Source organism: Thermobia domestica, chromosome 16 (assembly GCF_964235325.1).
Source record: "Thermobia domestica chromosome 16, izTheDome1.hap1.1, whole genome shotgun sequence".
Classification (NCBI taxonomy): Eukaryota; Metazoa; Arthropoda; class Insecta; order Zygentoma; family Lepismatidae; genus Thermobia; species Thermobia domestica.
This window is the reverse complement of record NC_137469.1, coordinates 12,012,882-12,036,353: the sequence shown is the minus strand read 5'-3', so window position 1 is coordinate 12,036,353 and position 23,472 is coordinate 12,012,882. Positions and strand designations below refer to the sequence as shown.

General features: G+C 36.1%; 1 protein-coding gene across 1 annotated transcript in view; it reads left to right on the top strand.

The window, feature by feature from the left end:
- The window catches only part of LOC145672417 (uncharacterized), a 572,617-nt gene that overhangs the window by 288,612 nt on the left and 260,533 nt on the right, over positions 1-23,472 (top strand). The window contains exon 3 of the mRNA XM_081741570.1: positions 19,291-19,358. Coding sequence (XP_081597696.1) covers positions 19,291-19,358 — 68 coding nt within the window. The remainder of the gene's footprint in view (positions 1-19,290; positions 19,359-23,472) is intronic.

The following is a 23,472-nucleotide window of genomic DNA, read 5'->3' as shown; positions in this document are numbered from 1 at the left end:
GTTAGAAATGGCGGGGAAGAAAAATTTAGATAACTGGTTGAGACATTGATTAAAAAGAACGGTATCGTGATCGACGTGCTAGAGGGTATGGTGGAAGGAAAGAGAGGGAGAGGGCGAAGTAGACTACAGTTAATGTACGATATGGAAACAGAAAAATCGTACGTGAAAACGAAGAGGTTAGCGGAAGACCGTGGAATGTGGAAGCTTCTCAGTTGCGGCACGTGACTTGCCAATAATGGCAGAATATCTATGATGAGATGATGATCTTAGTGATGATTACATTTTTCAATGACTTTATGTTCATGACTTTTGTTTTTTTCCTTTTGTTAAAAAACATTAATAGTCCTTTCTACGTATTTTTTGTTTCAAAATCATTAATTAAAAAGGGTGATTAATTAATCCAAATATCAAAACCATGAAGTGGCTATATTGCGGACTGGAAATTACACCACATGATTCTCTGAGTCACATTGTAGCATTCCAGCTACATGGAAATAGAGATTTGTATTGACTGAAATTAAAAAAAAAGGAATCCTGATTAAATGCAAAAATTGTATTAATAATATCTAGTCAAATATTATTGATATTTAAGATAATTATATTCAATTATGAAGTATCTGCGTTATATATGGGCCTACAGTAACGTTTATTTAACGTTTATGTGGTATCAGACGTTTTGAAAGAAAATGTTTCTTTTTTTTAAAAAAAATGAAAGAGAGAAAAAAGATGTAACGAGCGATAATAACGTGAGAGAGACTTTCCAATCCTGCATGGCGTCTTGCTTTCGAAGCAGCTGCCTCCTGAGGAGGATTTGCTGTTTTGTCCTCCGCTGGTGGAGTTGGGCTCGCGTATGCTTGTTCACCGTGTGTTGTTTCATAGCTTGCATGGCGCGTGTTGTAGTTGAATGCAGAGTTAAAAGTGAAAAGAATAAAAGTGGCCAAAGGTGAAGTGAGTTTATTGAAATGCTTTCAGTGATCATAGCTGAGTGTTTTGTTAGTAATTGCGATCTTGGAGAATTTTGTTCCCTTGTGGAAAGTATTTTTCTTGAAATTTAATGGAGTTAAACCGGCATCGAGGAGACGGTGCATGAGTGAGCCTTGGTGGTCAGACAAAAGTGCCCATTAAAGTGACTCCAATCTGCTCCAATTTTTGATTATATTGTTTGGATTTCAATGTGTTGTAATTTCTTAAAGCTATTTTTCCGCCTTTTTCTCAAAAAGAAAAAATCAATTATACTCACTTCGTCTCGGGCCCAAGTTAACAGAAAGTCAGTACTAGACCATAGGACATAAGCTGTTCCAACCAGAGGGAAGTAAAATTATCTACAAAGGTAAAATATTGCTGGAGCTAAATTGCGTTTCGTTTAATCCTGGTAAGTTCGCAGTTAACTAGTAGTTTACATATGGGTTTAGTTGGTTACGTAGTATCATTAATGAGCTGGAAATGGGTTAATATAACTTGCATTCAATCGCTGACATGTATTCGGGTATTTTCCAGAGAATAAGAGTGATATTTTCAGATTTTTTGCGAAAAATTGAAAATTCCCCCCCCCCAAATTTTTAGACTCACCTCACTAGTAATGCTTAAATGCTGTTTTGAGTGGAAATTCTTGGTATGATTGTCCAGTATTCATTGAATTACCTTTTCTAATGTTAATTTGTTTGATCAGAGCTTAGCGTTTAATGCAAACTCTCTCTCACGTCATTATTCTCACGTCATTATTAGACTCGGAGTCACAGTTGTTTTGGGTATAATGAAACTGGTTTTCAGAAATGCTGTTTGCAAAGTTTGAATAGACAGAATTGAAGAGGCTATTAAGAGGGTTGAAATTGTAAATTCGTATATTTGAATTCAAGAAATTGAATGGGACAGATTGATTGAATTGGATTGAAATTTTGGGTCCTAAATCGTACTAAGCTGGAATTGATTTCTTTAATTTGTGGTTATATTAGTATAATCTGTGATAAGGACATCGTTTTGCACAATAAGAAATTGTATAAAAAAAAATTGCCTCGCGGAAAAAATTAAGAGGTAGAGTTCTGAATACTGCCGAAAAAAAAATCAGTAAAGAACAAATATTTTTTTGAATATATTTTCTTGCATTTTCATGCATTTGAAAACATTTGAATGGTTTGAATTTCTTTAATTAGTAATATTGATCAATTAAGATATTTTGCTCAAGAAAAATATTTTCTCTGAACAGGTGCGAAATATTGAATATTCTTTTTTCTAGAGTCTTTGCTAGTAATACGAATTGCTCTTAGCTAAAAAATATTGAGAGAAATCTATAAATTCAGAGTTCAATTTGAAGGTTCTAGATTTTAGTATAAAGAAAAATAGGTTAATTGCTCCGGAGTTTAATTACATTGTTTAAATTTTTTTGGATATTTTTAATCATGTTGGTGAATATCTGTTCTTCAAACGCTTGAGCAAATATTCACCTATACTTATTGAAATAAAATTTGTTATTTGAAAACTGAATTTTGGTTGGTTATTTTTTGTTATTATTGTTGTTTAACCTTATACTAGAGTGAATACTGGATAATCACAGTTTAGCCACAAGTTAATCAGGTGAGCTTGAGCCGCGCGAATCCACCTGCCGTAGTCCCTTCTTCGGTGGAGTCCGGGGTTGGTTTAGGATTTTTTTTTTTTTTTGTTTTCAACCTCTGACTCCTGGGGAATGGGGCGTTACAATGACAAAACAGCAAATCCCAAATAATTTTTAATTTGTTATTTTCCTGATTACGTTAAAATTTAGAAAATTTTCACTTGTTAATTATATATATACTGTGTTTTTATAAATATTTGTGACCTCCACCTCCGGTTAAATAATTGATGGTTGTGTTTTGTAGTAATATTATTTGAAATTTGAACAGTATTAATCATTATTTATATTAAAAAAAAAGTTTCTTGAATTAAATTTTGAAATTTCGATTGGATTAGTAGTTCTTGTATGGGTTGTTTCCATTTGGTCACTGGTAGCTTGTAGATTTTAGTGGTAATTTGGTTGTATGTTAATTATAAGCGAAATCATTTTGTTTATTTTGGTATTGATATTATCTTATCAGCATTGTATCTCAAGGATGGATAATCGAAATTATGAAAGAGAATACGTTAGTATTGATATGCCTATTGATATCTCAGGATTTGTAACCATGGATAGGACTGGCCAGGTAGATTTAGATCAGCATTCGAGTCTTGGTTATGCTAATATGTCTTTTACACCTCCGACTCAAGGAAGCTTTTATATTCGTCATAGGCCTTCACTAGTTCAGAATAATGAGGGAATGCCTAGTACAAATGATTCGACTTTTGGATTTAGTAGGCAAGTGAATCCCAGTTTAAGTAATGATGGACGGGATTGTCGGCAGGTAACCTTTTCGGAAAGTTTGAATGGACCACCTTTAGGAAATCATATAGGGTGTCCAGAAAGTAATATCGAGGCTCAGAATCCTGAACCTAGTAATAGGTATTTGAATTTGGGTCAATACTATCAAAGAGTTTCAAGGATCAGGAATTCAACTCCTAGGGTAGTTAATACTAGGAATGAGCAACAACCTTATGTGAACTATGCTAATTTGAATTACCCCGAATGTTATAATCGTGATTCAGGAAATGCATCAGCAAATTTTGTTTCTCAGGTAGAGAATAAGCTCATGATTAAACATACTTTTAGTAAAACCTCTGAATATTTAGTGAATAAATTTAGAAATTTTAAGAAATTAGATGGAAATGATAGTATTCAGATGTTTGAGGTTATGGTTAGCATCGAAGAAATCTTATTAGATACTAGTTATTCTTTGGGAATGATACTGACAGCTTTGATTTCGCGATGTGAAGGTACAGTTTTGAAAATAATTTTGTCTGCCTTACATGATAACATTGGTTGGGAAGAGTTACGATATTCTTTGTTGACAAAGTTTGTGACACCAGTATGTATTCATACGCTAATATCTGAACGTGTTTATAGGAGGCAGAAATTGAATGAATTAATTAATAATTATGTTCGATCAGTCATGGTTGCTATGAATGTGTTAGGAATGAGGGCACCTGAGATTGAATTAGTTAATATAATCCTGAGCGGAATGAATCCGAATCAGAGACATAGAATGTTAAATGCGTATATTCCTGTTGATAGAAGAGAACTTTTGGAAATAGCTGACCAGTTCGTCCTGATTAATAAAAATCAAATTGATTATAATAAACAATCGGGTTATATCAAAAATAAATCAAATGTTGTTCTTTCTAGTAGTAATGCTAGAACTAATCGATTGTATGGTAATGGGAAAGATAATTTTAAGGAACATCCTAATAAAAATAATTCGAAATCGAATCAAAAGGGGTTCGGGTCTCGAAATTCGATATCTTCAGAGACTCATTCGAATAAGCCGAATTATTTCACAGGAGAGAAACCCAGTCCCAGGGGAAATATTCCATCAGAACTAAATGGCACTATAGCATCCTTTGTTGTTGGGAAAGTTAATAGTCAATTGACTGATATTTGCGTAGACGGCGGATCAAGTTTCAATTTGGTGACTGAAGATCTTGTGCGTCGTTGTGGGGCTGAACATTTTGTGAAGGAAGTGGATGAAAGAACGGTGAATGCTCCGTCTGGGTTGACTTTTTCAACTAATAGGGAAGTGTTACTTAATATCAACCTGTCCGGTCATTTCGAGCGAGTTAATTTTCATGTAGTGAAACAACTCCCATGTGACTGTTTGTTGGGCACTCCTTTCCTGCGTGAAACCAAATCAGTTATCGATTATGTGAACAATCGAATAATGTTGAATAATGGAAAGAAGGTAATTCGCTTGAACTATCGGCGTATGTTAAACGATAAAAGAAAGTGGTTGCGATCAGTTGATCAAGGTGACCAGTTCGAAACTCGAAACGATAGTGCTTCGAACTTAGTCTGGTTTTCTGGGCAAAACTCCGGTATGGCTTCGATATTTATTAAGGAGGATGTAAATTATTTGGGAATTGCTAGCAAGGGAATACAGTGTGAATTGGAATGTGAACAACTAGAAACTGAGTTATTAAAAATTGAACATCCTTCAGCCTCTCAGTTGTTGAATTTGAGGACAGTGGTTGAGTGTGAACTTGGTAGAAGAGGTGTTCAGGGTCCTGATTTGTTACCTCGGTCAGTGGATACTGGGTTTAAGGATATTGGTTTCGGAGATATTTCGTCGCATCAAGAACTACCTTGGACTTTGATAGAAAATTTAAACAGAAATAGGGAACAAAGTGGTTCTGGAAAGATTCCTGTTGATTTGGCATTTATCACAGACAAAATTGACACTAAAAATTTTGTTTTAAATTCGGATGAAATGGCAGTTCCTGAAAGTCATGTGGAATGTCCTGTTGGAGGAAATAGTAGTTCTTTGGTGGCAACGGCTAATTTGCAGAATGAAATATCGGTGGAAGAGTGTCGAGCGGATTCTGGTTTTCCTGGTGTTCCCAAAGGACAACGAAGAAGAAAGCGAAAGAAGAAACAGAGTGATTCCAGAGTAGAAACTATGACACATGAAGATAATTGCAAGCCAGCTGTTGAAATTCCTGTTAAAGATGGATCCATGAAGACTGTTGGAAACTCTTCAGATGCTGAAATGCATGTATTGTCATCAAAAGGGGAAATGGATAGAAAACTTCAGATTACCGATTCAGAAGCATCAGATGTGGATATGGAACAGTCAGAGAACTTTAAAAAATTAATAAGCCAGAATAGGAAATATTTGCCTCCGGATAGCTCATGTTTTAATAAAAAATTGAAATCGGCAATACAGGTGAAAAACCTTGATAACACACAGGTGGAAAAACCGGTGATTCCTAATGAGTCCTGGAGATGTCGGGATTCGGAGACCTTAGCTTTTATTGATTCGTTAAAGGAGAAATACTCCGATGTAATATCGGATCGAATTGGCTGTATTAAGGATTTTGTAGGTAGGCTATATTTAAGTGAAAATAAGCCATTTAAGCAAACACCATTTCCCATCCCACGAAATAAAGAAAAAGAATTTGATCAGCAAATTCAAACTTTGATCCAACAAGGCATATTGGTGGAAGTTGACCACAGCAATTATGCTAGTAGTTGTTTTTTAGTAAAAAACAAGAATAATACGTTTAGAATTGTGGGGAATTATGTAAGGGCCAACGAGTTAATTGTGAATGATGGTTATCCGTCTCCACATTTAGAATCTTGTTTAGCAGGCCTTGCCGATAAAGCAATTCACAGCAAACTGGACCTCCGTAAAGCTTATAACCAAATATATTTGGATGAAAAATCACGTGAAATAACAACCATCGTTACCCCCAAAGGGTGTTACCAGTATACTCGAGTTCCAGTCGGAATAAAGACTGGTAGTAACATTCTGGCTAGGGCAATGAATAAAGTATTGGGAGATCTAGAGTCAGAAGGAGTAAGAGTTTTTTTTGATGACGTCCTAATTTCTTCAAGGTCACTTGAAGAACATAGGAGGGTCTTGGAAAAGGTCTTTGAAAGATTTAGAAAATATAATATAACGATATCTCCTGATAAATGCTTATTGTTTTATAACAAAATTAATTACCTTGGATATGTTATAAGTGGTGATCAAATGGAGATAGATCCTGCAAGGGTTTCTGCTATTCGTAATATTCCACCTCCGAGAAATAGAAGAGGGCTGATGAAAATCCTAGGACTTTTTAGTTATTATTCGAAGTTCGCTCCTGAGATGCAAGAGATTATGGGACCCTTGAGTTCTCTTAAATCTGTAAATAACAAATTTGTTTGGACAACCGAACATCAGTGTATTTTGGAGAAATTGAAAAATACACTTATTGAAAATGTAGTTTTGAAAATACCAGACTTGAATAAGCGTTTTATTGTTAACATCGATGGGTCTGGGAAGAGCATCGCGGGATGCATTTCACAAGAAAACAGCAACGGGGAAATCCAACCGATCGCGTTTTATAGTAAGAAACTCTCAGAAGCCGATAAACACAGATCTATTTATGAGATCGAGTTTATAAGCTTGGTAAAAACTATATCCAGGTTTAGGCATTATTTAGTCAAGGAATTTGATATTCTTACTGACAATAAAGCCTTGACATGGATCTTAAATAATTCAAAGCGTCTCATGAAATATGGACCGTTTGTTGAAACATTATGTCAATTTGATTTTAAGATCAAGCACATTAGATCAGGGGAAAATTTTGTTGCAGACATACTTACACGGGTCTATGATCCTTACGAATTTAACATCATGGATAGTCCAGTTGGTTTGGCTACATTTTCCAACAATATAAAGCTTGCCAACCTGTGGCGGTTACCTTTGGTGAAAGAACCTATAGAAGCTCTTCAGAGAGAAGATCCAGAGTTAAATGAAATAATTGACAAGTTGGAGAAAGGTGAAGCTTGCCCAGGATATGTTTTAAATAAGAAGATCTTAATGAAGCGGACAAATTCAGCCATAAATCCTTTTAAGATTGTTATTCCTAGAGATTTGAGAAGACTCCTGATTGAATATCATCATGACGATCAGTTGGTCGGTGGACATTCGGGATCTTACAAAACATTGAAGAAGTTGATGAAAAGATTTACTTGGAATAATATGGTAAGAGATGTGAATGAATACGTGAGATCGTGTCAGAATTGTCAATTATCGAAGGAGGATAACAGGAAGAAAATGGGTCATCTAATGTCAGAATTCAGCAAGCGTGTTAATTCACATTGGATGTTCGATATCATTGGGGCCTTGCCAACTTCAAGAGGATATAAATTTATATTAATTGGAGTCGATAACGCTAGTCGTTTCGTCATTCTTGAGAAATTGAGGACAATTAGTTCCAGGATCATAGCCAATAAGTTGCAAGATGTTTTCACCAGATTTGGTTTCCCAGAAGCAATTTCTACCGATAACGGATCAGTATTCGTATCGGAGTACTTTAGTAAGTTTTGTTTGGGCTCGGGATTAAGCACATCCGATTAAGTCCATATCACCCAGAAGGGAATCCGGCTGAGAGATTCATAAAAACCCTAAAATCGTCGCTTCGTTGTTATTTTTCGAGTAAACAACATCTTTGGTCATCCTTGGTCCCGGATCTGCAATATACTCTTAACATCAGTGAACATGCTGGTTTGAAGATGTGTCCCATCGAGCTTTTTATGGACGTCCTAATTATACACCTCTTGAAATACGATGGAACATCGCAGAAACAGATTATGGTGGTAAATCTTCGGTTGACTTGTGGACTGCAGCCATAAGCAACATGGAGAAAAGCTGGGAGAGAAGACGGAAGCTAATGATGCAACGAAGACGAGAAGTTACTTTGAAGGTTGGTGACAAGGTATTGATAAAGACCCATATTAAGTCATCTCTGAGAGATAAAATCACCAAATCCCTGAGTCTGAAGTGGAATGGTCCTTTCGTAATTAGAAGATTTTTAACCCCAAATACGTTGCTGGTTTCTAACGAAGAGGATACTCAAGATTCTTATCGTAAGTCTCACGTTTCTGAGGTTAAGTTGTTCCGGGAGCGTAGAAATTAAAAATTTCTCTCTGTAAAAATTGATAATCCAATCGAAACATCAAAATTAAAAATAAGTACTATATTAGAGAATTTATAAATTAATATTTCTAATTAAATTTGTGTTGGTTCTAAAAATTGAATTAGATTATTGAAAATTCTATATTTATTAAGATTCATTCATTTTAACGATTGCTATGGCCATGGTAATCCAAATTCTCTTTTAATTGTTAAACTTGGGTAATTAAATGGAAATATTATTGTAAAAATATTTATAAAGTTAAAATTGAATACTTTAGATTACAGATCTTATTTACTATGTTTGGTTTATCTATATTATTGTTCTAAAATTGTATTGTTTAACTAATTGTGATTCTTTGTGTTTTTAGGCAAAAAAATCCTTGCTCTGGATTTTTTTTTGTTGGACGGTGGAGGATGTAGCATTCCAGCTACATGGAAATAGAGATTTGTATTGACTGAAATTTAAAAAAAAAGGAATCCTGATTAAATGCAAAAATTGTATTAATAATATCTAGTCAAATATTATTGATATTTAAGATAATTATATTCAATTATGAAGTATCTGCGTTATATATGGGCCTACAGTAACGTTTATTTAACGTTTATGTGGTATCAGACGTTTTGAAAGAAAATGTTTCTTTTTTTAAAAAAAATGAAAGAGAGAAAAAAGATGTAACGAGCGATAATAACGTGAGAGAGACTTTCCAATCCTGCATGGCGTCTTGCTTTCGAAGCAGCTGCCTCCTGAGGAGGATTTGCTGTTTTGTCCTCCGCTGGTGGAGTTGGGCTCGCGTATGCTTGTTCACCGTGTGTTGTTTCATAGCTTGCATGGCGCGTGTTGTAGTTGAATGCAGAGTTAAAAGTGAAAAGAATAAAAGTGGCCAAAGGTGAAGTGAGTTTATTGAAATGCTTTCAGTGATCATAGCTGAGTGTTTTGTTAGTAATTGCGATCTTGGAGAATTTTGTTCCCTTGTGGAAAGTATTTTTCTTGAAATTTAATGGAGTTAAACCGGCATCGAGGAGACGGTGCATGAGTGAGCCTTGGTGGTCAGACAAAAGTGCCCATTAAAGTGACTCCAATCTGCTCCAATTTTTGATTATATTGTTTGGATTTCAATGTGTTGTAATTTCTTAAAGCTATTTTTCCGCCTTTTTCTCAAAAAGAAAAAATCAATTATACTCACTTCGTCTCGGGCCCAAGTTAACAGAAAGTCAGTACTAGACCATAGGACATAAGCTGTTCCAACCAGAGGGAAGTAAAATTATCTACAAAGGTAAAATATTGCTGGAGCTAAATTGCGTTTCGTTTAATCCTGGTAAGTTCGCAGTTAACTAGTAGTTTACATATGGGTTTAGTTGGTTACGTAGTATCATTAATGAGCTGGAAATGGGTTAATATAACTTGCATTCAATCGCTGACATGTATTCGGGTATTTTCCAGAGAATAAGAGTGATTTTTTCAGATTTTTTGCGAAAAATTGAAAATTCCCCCCCCCCCCCAAATTTTTAGACTCACCTCACTAGTAATGCTTAAATGCTGTTTTGAGTGGAAATTCTTGGTATGATTGTCCAGTATTCATTGAATTACCTTTTCTAATGTTAATTTGTTTGATCAGAGCTTAGCGTTTAATGCAAACTCTCTCTCACGTCATTATTCTCACGTCATTATTAGACTCGGAGTCACAGTTGTTTTGGGTATAATGAAACTGGTTTTCAGAAATGCTGTTTGCAAAGTTTGAATAGACAGAATTGAAGAGGCTATTAAGAGGGTTGAAATTGTAAATTCGTATATTTGAATTCAAGAAATTGAATGGGACAGATTGATTGAATTGGATTGAAATTTTGGGTCCTAAATCGTACTAAGCTGGAATTGATTTCTTTAATTTGTGGTTATATTAGTATAATCTGTGATAAGGACATCGTTTTGCACAATAAGAAATTGTATAAAAAAAATTGCCTCGCGGAAAAAATTAAGAGGTAGAGTTCTGAATACTGCCGAAAAAAAAATCAGTAAAGAACAAATATTTTTTTGAATATATTTTCTTGCATTTTCATGCATTTGAAAACATTTGAATGGTTTGAATTTCTTTAATTAGTAATATTGATCAATTAAGATATTTTGCTCAAGAAAAATATTTTCTCTGAACAGGTGCGAAATATTGAATATTCTTTTTTCTAGAGTCTTTGCTAGTAATACGAATTGCTCTTAGCTAAAAAATATTGAGAGAAATCTATAAATTCAGAGTTCAATTTGAAGGTTCTAGATTTTAGTATAAAGAAAAATAGGTTAATTGCTCCGGAGTTTAATTACATTGTTTAAATTTTTTTGGATATTTTTAATCATGTTGGTGAATATCTGTTCTTCAAACGCTTGAGCAAATATTCACCTATACTTATTGAAATAAAATTTGTTATTTGAAAACTGAATTTTGGTTGGTTATTTTTTGTTATTATTGTTGTTTAACCTTATACTAGAGTGAATACTGGATAATCACAGTTTAGCCACAAGTTAATCAGGTGAGCTTGAGCCGCGCGAATCCACCTGCCGTAGTCCCTTCTTCGGTGGAGTCCGGGGTTGGTTTAGGATTTTTTTTTTTTGTTTTCAACCTCTGACTCCTGGGGAATGGGGCGTTACAACATGTAGTCTGAATGTGGTCGAATAACTGGATGTTTCACGGCTGGTTAAACTGGAGATCCCATATTCGTGAATCAACATCGGTAAAGCTCTACAGTCTGTTTTCTACTAATATCAATACTAATACTACTCTGTTACTAGTGGTACTAGTATGAAAAAAGTAGTTATGTGCCCGCTTTTACCACACAGACTCAAAGGTCTATTTTTTTCTTTTTTTTTTCTTTCTTTCGTCACATGTTACTCTTTATGTAGGAATGTCCTTTTCAAATCAGGATGTTTTAATCTAGAAACTCCTAAATATAATTGTGTTACCAGCTCGTTTCTTTTAACCTTGAACCTGATAATCACTAATTCTAATATCGCTTCATGTAACACATTTGTTTCGGCGGGAAAATGCAACTTAATTAATGGGTTTTAGTTTCCGCAGTCGCGTATTATTGCATTTCTCTCCGTTTTTATTTGCTTTTTTCCCCCCTTCAGTTTGGTTTCTGTTTATTTGGGTCTAATTTTGCAAGATTGTTTTCATCCATCACTACTGACCCGATTTTAATTCAAAGGCACCAATCCGAGGAGGCGATGTCCTCTCCCCAAAGTTCGCTTGGGTTTCTGTATTTGTTTTCGAATTGTGATTGGTTTTATGTACCATGACAATTACACATTTACGTTCAATGGTAGAGCGTTCACCTCTGGTGGATAGGGTCCTTGCTTCGATCCCAGCTCGTGCCAAGTGAACTTTGTGCTGGGCAAACACCGTGTGCGTGGGTTTCCTCTGGGTTCTCCCGTTTCCTCCCACTTTCTTCATTCCATTATTTCATTCGTTTCTCATCATCACCATCTTCTTTCGCCCAGCCGGCATAAACGCGGGACGTATAGCTTAAAAATACGATTTCCATTTCATAAACACGAACGTACCTAAATGTCCCCCCCCCCGCCCCCCAAAGTTATTCAGAAATAGGCGCCACTGGTTTCAGGTATTTTGGGCATGCTTCTGTCTGATGACAACGCAAAATGAGATTCTAGAATCTAATTACCTATCCTCCGTCCCTAGTTAAACGGCTATTGAGTGTGCCTTTGGTACAAGAGGTCCCGGGTTCGATTCTCGGTGGGAGAGCATGAACACATTACAGAGACTTAAATTCCACTTTAAAGTAACGCTGACGTTTTAAATCGCTAAGACAAGATCTCTTTGAGCTTCTCATAAATAAGTTGATATTAGTGTTGTCCACGATATGATACCAGAAATAAGGTTTTCTCGTCTCGTCTCGTTCCTTAAACTTTTTGTTGCCCTTTATGTCCAAAATGAAACCTATTTTGCCCGTGCGAAGAAAGTATCTCTGGAGAAAATCTGAAATCACTATTGCTTATGGGTTTTTAGAGCCTCTCACATCGCGGACACTTCTGGACCTTTACTGCCACCCCTGACTGTATATATAGCTCAACCCTGACATCAAACATTTTTAAAATAAGTTTTAAAAAAGAAACTTTTAGTACGAGCTGATCAGGCTATTGAAAACAAATTATTGTTCGACATAGAGATGAATAATGAACAGGAAAAAAAATCTCGAGAGAAAGCAATTTCTTCAAATAGAAGTAGAAAAATAGGTTGGTTGGCGCGAAAAATAGGCATATAGAAAAAAACGAAAGGAAAATAGAGAAGAAGCTTAATAGACGCGAGGAGGGACGAAGACGTGAAAAACTACTAGAAAAGAAAAAGAAAAAGAAAAAAACTGGAATGACTAAAGTCGATTTATAGCGGCGAACACCGCTAAGAAGAAAGCTCTGCATAGCTTTGGCCTCTTCGTTTGAGAAAAGTGACCCGCCATCGGCCCGAATACACCATCCCACCGACGGACTGGCTGCATCTTTCAGCGGTAGTCTCGAAAGGTGCCGTTGGCGGCGCCCCGGCAGCGGTATATCAATCGGGAGTGTTCTTATCTGCATCCACCCTGGCAGTAAATTCTGGAGAATGATGCTCGCCGTGCGGAGGACAGCAGTAAATCTCGGATCTCTTGGACTTGTTCGCTCTTTACGAAATTTTTCTATCTTTTCCTCCTCTTCTGGAGTCGTCAGCATCCATAGCTTAAGAAGAGGGAGAAAGAAAGAGAGATGCTGAGTAGCCAGTGATCCGTTCAAGACGCATCCATCTCGCAGGAAAGAGGCGCGAAAGAATCAACAAATGTGCGGTGAGATTTTCTCTCCATTAAGCTAACAGATTACTTTATACTTCCGGAATGGGTATTTGCTGGTACGAAGAGATAGAATCCTAGTTGAGGCACCTCAGCGTAAACCTAGCATGCTTTTCAATTCTACTACGTAAGGATTAATTTAATTGATTTGGGTTTTATTTTTTCCCCTTTCAGCACACAGGCCAGTAATTTCCAACTACATGATCTGTCACATCACAGTCTTCTACTCCCCTTTTCTGTAAACTATACAGTCAGGTGAAGGAGCCACTAAGTAACCAGACATTGATAAAAGACAATGTTGGCAAGAACACGAATAGCGTAGTGATGGTTTTGGAGGCATAATATTCGCGGAACCATAACGACATTTAATTAATTCCATTAACCTACGTACATTGTAAAAAATAAAGCAGTGCTTAAACATTTTTATGACAGATATGTGGTGAAAGTGGGCCGAAAACTGTTAAGAAATTGTTCTGCTCCTATCTGAAAAGCGTTATTTTTCAAAAGACAGTTCCAGTAGGACATATTTCAAACATTTCTTCTTGTCAAACATTTTGAAAACAACGTTATGACATATTTTGCAGTGCATTTGAGACATAATGGAAAACACAGCATGACAACTACATTTAGGACTCTCGCTTAGAAACTCTGTGGCTAAACTCCGGAAGGTGATTTTATACCCAGTGAAAGACAAAAAGTTCTAATAAACGTAGATTGAGAAACACTTCATTTTAGAGTTATATACCACCGAAAATTTCAAATATCACAATTTAATAAAAACGCCCTTCGTGGCTTGGAAATAACGCAGAATAGTATGCCCTTTACATAAATATTCATATTTTTAAAATTCTTCGATATCAGTGAGAAAAAATCCGTTATCCGAACAAAGGTATGTGGTACAAATATACGGTATCCACATGTTTACTACGAAAATCTCTACGCAGCGTACATTATTCATATGCTATATACGTACTGTTTTTTCCCCCCGCTTAGATGTTACATCATTCAGCTGCAGGATCTCTGACATCTAATGTCTTCCTATATTACATACGTATACATACGTTCATACGCCAGGTATAGGTTACATACGTCCATCTGTATATGAGATCCTTATTCCCTATATGTGGTCATATAGGAAGCACGTATCGATGAAACACTTATACGGACAGTATTATAAAACATACGTTTTCAGTTATACGTTTGCAGCAGTCGCACTTTAAGTTCAAAAACTATAGGATTTGCGCATATAACCTACGTCTTTACGTACACCATAGAAGTTTTTTTTCTCTGTGTAATTGTATAAAAGAAATTGGGGTAACTTAAGAATCGGGATCACCCTCCAAAGCTGGATGGACTCAAGTTCTGGATCTCAGATTACGACCAAAACACTATGTGGACTTCCACAATCAGTAACTCGTGAAATCCGCCCATTTGAGAACGAAACAATCTTCTCCTCTCCTGACAGGATGGATTCAGGATTTTAGGATTTTAGACTTCTGGACTTTCGGCATCTATAGCCCATTACGTATGAGCTATGAAATCCCTCGGCGAGCACACTATCCGGGGAAAGGGAAGGAAGAAAGGATTGGAAAAGGAAAGAAGCGGCCTGAGACCTATAAGTGAGCTATCACTCCAGCGTTTGGCTGGTGTGATAAGGGAAACCTCATTCAGGATGGCTAGCCTGAAAAAAGCTTTTTACACTTTTTGACCGAGTGCTCCCATCCCGACAGGACTATACCTCTTCAGATTTACAACACTTTACCCTCTAACGAACAAACAGGTTGCAAGTGAGAGCTCCCTCGTGGCTAAGCGGTTAGCGTACGCGCCTTTGGTGTGGGAGACCCGGGTTCGATTCCCGGCGGGAACTCATGTGGTTCGGATTGCACGTTAATCAGTAGGTCCACGTCTCATATAGCCTCGCTGCTGAAAGGGACGCTAAACTAAAATCAACAACAACGTTGCAAGTGAACAATTTAATTCTATCTCAACTAGCATTCCCCCACGAGACGAAAAATATCTCGTCTCAAAAAAAAGAGATAAAAAGTGTACTTTCAAATTTGAGACGAGACAAAAATATTATAATTCCTGTCTCGTTTTTGAGACAAGAATTGAGACGAAACACTTTAAAAGTCTCCTGAGCAACACTAGTTAACTCAAAACTTATATCTCAAACTGTTTTAGTGTTAAATGATTCGTAGTATCATTGTATAAAGCTATTAATTGATAAAGTGATCGTACAAACACAATGAAAACAATTTTTTAACTGTTTAAGATACTCGAAACATTACACAACATATTCCAATAATTAATATGCTTTAAATGTTGTTACGTCATATGTTTCGTGGACCCCTCATGACGGAGAAGATCCTGGTAACTTCTAGATGTAATTAAGAAAAAAATAAGGTATAAATTCTATACAAAAATTTGGTGCCCTTTATGTCCAAAAACAATCAACTTAGGGACTCTTACAGCTATGAATTCGATACTAATATCGGTCATTTTGAATTATTTTTACATGTCACCATCTCCCCTTAGAACTACTAATGGGAGCTGAATTTGGATTTAAACTGCATCGGAAGTGTCACTCTTCATCTCAGCGAGCACGAAAACTATGGATTCGATACTAGTATCGGTCATTTTCGATCATTTATATATATATATATATATATCCCTCCCTTCCCCTCCCCTAATTGTACCGTCAAAGTGAAATGATAAAAAGCATCCCCGGCCCGAACCGCACCTATGTGGAAACTTTGATCGAGATCGATTGGGTGATTTAAGAGTTATTAAGTCACAAATGTGATCATTTCATTTTTATATATGTAGATAAAATAATGTGTCTGTCCGTCTGTCATCACATTTTCGTATAGGAGGGGGTGATCTAGAGCTCCCAAGATAGATCACATCATAGATATATGTTCGGCAGATCTAATTGCACACGAAATCATTTTTTTTTTTTAATTTTCGACCAGGGTGGGAATTCGTAGGTTGATACGTTCTGGGTGTTCCTAAAGTCGAGTATTATAGCATCCCTGAAATTAGACAACCCAAACTACTCTGTTGTATTGCAGGGTACATACTATTCACTCTATGCGAGAAAAGGGCATTTTCGTTAGTATCACATACAATGTGTGATAAAAAGTACGCTAAATGTAGTTGCTCAGTGCCATCTATCGATGTTTCATCCATCGGTAACCTAAAGTCTTGGTACAGCCAGTGTCGAGTTTGAACGATTTGTAACACGTTAGTTGGTTTCCAGAGGCAGAAGAGTGAGGACATGTTAAGAGTGTCTGTCGCGCGCCAACATTGTTTTGTTCTAAACTGCAATAAAGCACCAAAGAAGCTCACGAAATGTCAGAATCAGTGCATGGCGATAAAGCGGTGGTATTGAAGACTGTAGACAAGTGGTACGAGTGACCCAAAAACGGCAACGAGTCGGTTGAAAACGAGCAACGATCGAGGCGTCCTTCCACGTCAAAAACAGATGAAAACATGCGAAAAGTGGCACAAATGATTTGTTCAGACAGGCGAATGAATATTCGAGAGCTTTCTGAAGAGCTAAACATCTTGTATGGGACCGTGAAAAGCATTTTAACCACCGATTAGATGGGCAAATTGCTTCTTTTTTTCACTAAGAAAACGTGCCGTACCACACCTTGCTTTTGGTCTGCGAGATTTTGGCTGAAAAAAAATATTCCTGTCTGTCCATACTCACTGTGCTCTCCAGATATAGCACCATTCGACTTCTGGTTCTTTCCAAAAATTAAAATTGCGCTTAAACGAAAAAGTTTTGACACCATTCCTGACATTGAGAGAGCCACGATAGAGCAAGTGAATGTCCTTCCAAAAGAAGCCTTCCAGAAATGCTTCCAGTCATGGATTCAACGTTGGGATAAGTGTATACGTAGCCAAGGACAGTACTTTGAAGGAGATTAAATCAAATTCCATGCAAGCTTATTGCTTTGTTGCTAATAAAATTTCATGTAAGCTTATTACTTTGTTTCTAATAAAATTCCATGTAAGCTTATTACTTTGTTTCTAATAAGATTCCATGTAAGCTTATTGATTTGTTGCTAATAAAATTCCATGTAAGCTTATTGCTTTGTTGCTAATAAAATTTCATGTAAGCTTATTGCTTTGTTTCTAATAAAATTTCATGTAAGCTTATTGCTTTGTTGCTAATAAAATTTCATGTAAGCTTATTACTTTGTTTCTAATAAAATTTCATGTAAGCTTATTGCTTTGTTTCTAATAAAATTCCATGTAAGCTTATTGCTTTGTTGCTAATAAAATTCCATGCAAGCTTATTGCTTTGTTGCTAATAAAATTTCATGTAAGCTTATTACTTTGTTTCTAATAAAATTTCATGTAAGCTTATTACTTTGTTTCTAATAAAATTCCATGTAAGCTTATTGCTTTGTTTCTAATAAAATTCCATGTAAGCTTATTGCTTTGTTTCTAATAAAATTTCATGTAAGCTTATTGCTTTGTTGCTAATAAAATTCCATGTAAGCTTATTGCTTTGTTGCTAATAAAATTCCATGTAAGCTTATTGCTTTGTTTCTAATAAAATTCCATGTAAGCTTATTGCTTTGTTTCTAATAAAATTCCATGTAAGCTTATTGCTTTGTTTCTAATAAAATTTCATGTAAGCTTATTGCTTTGTTGCTAATAAAATTTCATGTAAGCTTATTGCTTTGTTGCTAATAAAATTTCATGTAAGCTTATTGCTTTGTTGCTAATAAAATTCCATGTAAGCTTATTACTTTGTTTCTAATAAAATTTCATGTAAGCTTATTGCTTTGTTGCTAATAAAATTTCATGTAAGCTTATTGCTTTGTTGCTAATAAAATTCCATGTAAGCTTATTGCTTTGTTGCTAATAAAATTCCATGTAAGCTTATTGCTTTGTTTCTAATAAAATTTCATGTAAGCTTATTACTTTGTTTCTAATAAAATTTCATGTAAGCTTATTGCTTTGTTGCTAATAAAATTTCATGTAAGCTTATTGCTTTGTTTCTAATAAAATTCCATGTAAGCTTATTGCTTTGTTTCTAGTAAAATTCCATGTAAGCTTATTACTTTGTTGCTAATAAAATTCCATGTAAGCTTATTACTTTGTTTCTAATAAGATTCCATGTAAGCTTATTGCTTTGTTGCTAATAAAATTTCATGTAGGCTTATTACTTTGTTTCTAATAAAATTATTCATCGTACTTTTTGATCATACCTCGTAAAATGAGAAGTTATACCCCAGTTGAGTTCTTCGGGGGCCCAGAAAAAAAACTTTGTTGTCGCTACTCTGTATTACGATGCTCATAGTTGCGAGTCTTATAGGCCTCTGAGAGTACCAAGCCATTCCAGAGTTTTAAGTCCAAGCCAGAGCCATCCCCATTGTGCATAAATAAGTTCGTCCGAGCCCTTTGCGAGAGCGAGGTGGAACGAGCTTGAAACTGATTGAGGGTAACGAGCCTATGAAAGCATAAGATTCATTGAGATTAGTAAACGCGACCCTCATTCAACATGGGGGCCGCGGTGGCTCAGTGGTAGAGCGTTCACCTCTGGTGCTTGGGGTCTCAGCTCCCGCCAAGTGACCTTTGTGGTGGACAAACACCGTGTGCGTGGGTTTTCTCGGGGTTCTCCCGTTTCCTCCCACTTTCTTCATTCCACCATTTCATTCATTACTCATCATCACCGTCTCCCTTAGCCTAACCGGCATAAGCGTGGGATGTAAAACTCAAAGATTTCATTTCATTTTTCTCATTCAACATAGTAGTAGTAGTAGTAGTAGTAGGAGGAGGAGGAGGAGGAGGAGGAGTATAGTTCTTGTTAAATTATTTTCTTTACTTTAGTTTTTCTTAATTATTATGATTATTATTACATATGATGTAGTATTAATAAAATATAACATATTTCTAATGGTTATCTGTATTTTTTTCTTTGCAGTTACGACAAATGTTATCGCTGTGTTGTGATTCATCAGAAACATGAAAATGTCCTCCAGTATAAAGAGAGTAAGTACATTCTTATAATTATTATTACGAAATTATTATATCTACACAACGCTTCTGTAGCTACTGTGTAATTTTACAAAATGGCTACAGCTTAACTAACTAACTAACTAACTAACTAACTCTATGGCCTATGGAACCCGGAGGTTCAGTCCCGCGTTCACAAAAGCTCTCCACTGACTTCTATCCTTAACAGCTTACCGAATACCGAATACTATACGGATAATAACAGGTAACTGAATATTATACGGATAATAAAAGTTATTGTACATCATACGGGTATTAGCAGATCACCAATTATCATACGGATAATAACGGGTTGCGGAATATCATACGGATAATAAATAAAGTCACGGATATCATACAGATAGTATCATATTACCGAATATCAATCGGATAATAACAGATCACTGAATATCATATGGATAATTAAGGTTACTGAATATCATATAGCTAATATCAGATCACCGAGTATGATATGGGTATTAACTGATCATTGAGTATTATGCGGATAATAACAGGCTACCGAATATCATACGGATAATAACAGACCACTGAATATCATAAGAATAGAAAGATCCCTGAACGTTATACGGATAGTGCCAGATTACCGAATATCATACGGATAATAACACCTCGTCAAATATTACACGGATTATAAACGTCACTATATATTGTACGGATAATGAAGTCGAGATGTCTAAAATGTTCAGATCATATGGGCATATCTAAACGGAGACCCTAGAGGAAAAGGCCTTAATAGGAGAATCTATAAGTCAAATATTGATCACAATCCAGAGTGCATTGGTTTGAGGCCTGGCTATTTGAGACTTTAACTCACAGTCTAAGCTACATTTAAAAAAATAAATTTGAGGGCTCTTCCTCCAGGAATCGAACCCAGGACCGCGCGGATCAAAGGCGCGCGCGCTTACCACTAGACCATAAGGGAATGTTATTTGAAAAATCATGCATTGTTACTTTTCTTGAAAACTACGACTGTTTTTGTGTTACCAAGTTGTAAAATATGACACATTCTCACCTACCACCAGATCTTTCAAATCTTGTTTGAAAACGTAACGTAAGCTATTAAAATATCGAAATTTGCGGCAATGAGATATGTCAGATCCAAAATACTTGATGTGTGCACACATATCAAAAGAAGAATAAAGCGTCATAAAATGAAGAAAATGTAATAACAAACAATTTATGAAACAGAATGAAGAGGTAAACGAGAAAGTTGAAAAAATGAGGAGGAAAATGAAGTAAGCAAGAAGATGGTGGCATCTCTGTGACTGGCTTCCATCTTGTGCTGCTCTTAATCCCTTTGTTAGTGTGGGAAGAGTTATTTCGCAAGAGAAAATTACTTCCTGAACGCCTGCGGGCACCACTTCACAACTTTTTCTTTTGTAGACATTGATGAGGCTTACGGCTAGTTTCTATTTTCTCTGTTGGTGCTGTTTCACCCCAGGACCGTTCCTTCTTCTCTCCTACATCCTTAACTTTCCAACCTCTTTCTTGCATTTTTGTATTTATATATACGTATATAGATGTTAAATATTGGTAGTGATAGGTCTTAGAAAAAAAAGGAGAGTTTTCATTTAAAAACTTTTCTTTGCTTCAGCAACGAACGCACACGTGCACGTAAAGTAAGATAATCTTCATATGCAGAACACATATATTTTAATCACGCTCGACTTTAGCCATAGGAGCTAAATACGCGGTTCTGATTGGTTCGAGTTTCCGTTTCTCACCACGTAGCATACATATACCACAAATCAAAGGCCAGATGCTGTCGGTCCTTGTAGCTGAGCATGCTTGCGAGCGGACTAGTAATAAAAATTGCTTTTGGTGTGGGTTCAAACCCGACCCAAGGAAAGTTTTTTTTTAATTTTCTTAATACTTTCATCATTAAATAAGATGAAAGTAATACTCCCTTGTACGTAATATATAATGCATAAATTGTGCTTTTACCATCATTTACCTTCAGATTCTTGATAGACCTTATAAACAATGACGTTATATTATAGACCAACAAGAGAGTAGTCAAAGTTACATTGAAGTTGCACTATCCAGTCGTTATGTAATGTCATGTGGTAATTAGTCCACTTTGCACACACAACTTTATTGATAAAGAAAAACTTATTTACTTACGTTACGAAACACAGCTGAGCGAGCGTCAGCACGCGAAGAGGTTAGAAGGCCCGCAGGACTCGTTTTATTCCACTTTTGCCCCCCACGATAATACCACGTGACATTACGTCACATTCGGGTGGAGCAACTTCGATAAATATACTATATATACTATGTGGGCGGGATAACAGATAACTCCAACTAATCAGAAACGTGTTTCTTTTTGTCCTATGGCTAGGTTCGAGCGCGAAAAAAATATATGCGTGCAGAACTGATGTCAAGTTCAAAATTCTTTTCCCGAGCTTCGGAACTATAAACCCAGATACAAATGTGATGAAAAAAAACTATGAACTTAACGTGATTAAAAAAAGAAGAAACTATTTAGGACATTGTCTGGAAAGGAACAGAGGGCTAATCAGGAATGGTAAGGGGACTTTGGATAACGAAATGAAACATTCTAATTGCCATCCGATAGAACTCTTTATGGCCTATTCAAAAATACTTCTCATTTTACCCCGGCCGATTTCGTTCCAAAGTTATATTGATCTTCTAAGTTATATTGACCAGCTTCGTGGCTAAGCGGTTAGCGTACGCGCCTTTGGGGTGTAAGACGCGGGTTCGATTCCCGGCAGAGCTCCTGTGACTCGGATTCCACATTACTCAATTGATCTTGTAATTTAATGATTCTCAACCTGGGGATATGAAGAGCTAGCAAAGGGGGCGCAAGCTACTGGTAGAAAAGAAAACTATGTCATTAAGAATATAGCGTCACTTAAAAGAACCATTCAGAATTTAGCTCTATCAAACTTCAAGACGTTATATATCTGACATTTTGCCAACCTTTCCTATTCTTATTCAAACTTTCTAGGTTATTTAAAACTAAATAATTATGCGAATTATTTTCTTTTTTTTTTACAAAATTATCAAAAACGAATATAAAATGATATCTCAGTGTTTAACCCTTTTTTGATTTTAAAGGTAAATTTTAGACTTTCAGTCAAGTAGCTACTGCATCATCACTGTTTATCCTAGGATCATGCTTCGTACCTCAATCTCTTCAGAACAAAACAACCTTCCAAAAGGTACCACTCGCATCTTTGAAAAGGGGAATTCGAGGAAAATGGATTTTTTCCTGAAAAAATGCCTTTTTCATAAGTATAGGCTCCTCTAAACCGGCCTTGTGTTAACGTAAATATCTCAAAATCTTTTGAAAAGTACTAAGTGGTGTACGCAATTTATCATGTCGACGATATATGTATATATATTTTCTTGGATCCAATAAAATTTTTAGACAGCATTTTCGAGAGAACAAAATAAGTCTTTTGCGTTGTATTCTTGAAGGCCAAGTAGATAACGCTGTAACCCCTCTCCCAACTTGACGAGCTCCTTCTCAAAACACATGTAACCTGTTTCGCAATGCATGTAAGACTACACAATAAAAAACATCCTTCAGTAATAGAGTTATATGAGCGTTTTAAAACAATCCACACATATCACATATGGTATATATATACACTTCCAAAAATCTTACCAAGTATGAGCATATTATTATTATTATTATTATTATTATTACTCAAGATTTGGGAATTCAATGCTGCATCTACAATAGCAGAAGAAGTGAGACAAAAAGCATTTGACCAAGGATTGGAAGGCAGGGCGTGTCTGAAGTATACAGGGTTTACTAATGGGGGTGCCAGCTGAACGAAGTTAGAAACAGTGACGACGCCAGAAGGAGCAAGGGGTAGGCACTCTTCGGAGGCTAACCCTTTTCTCCTCCAGATTCCCGCCAGACATGTTTTAGGATTAGTAATTAGATTTCTGGGCTTTCGGCATCTATGGCCATTGACGTCCCTTGGCGATCACACTATCCGATGAAAGGGAAGAAAGAAAGGATTGGGGAAGGAAGGAAACAGCCTGGAACCTGCATATTAGGTATTATCCCAGCATTTGCCTGGTATGAATGAGGAAAACCTCATTCAGAATGACT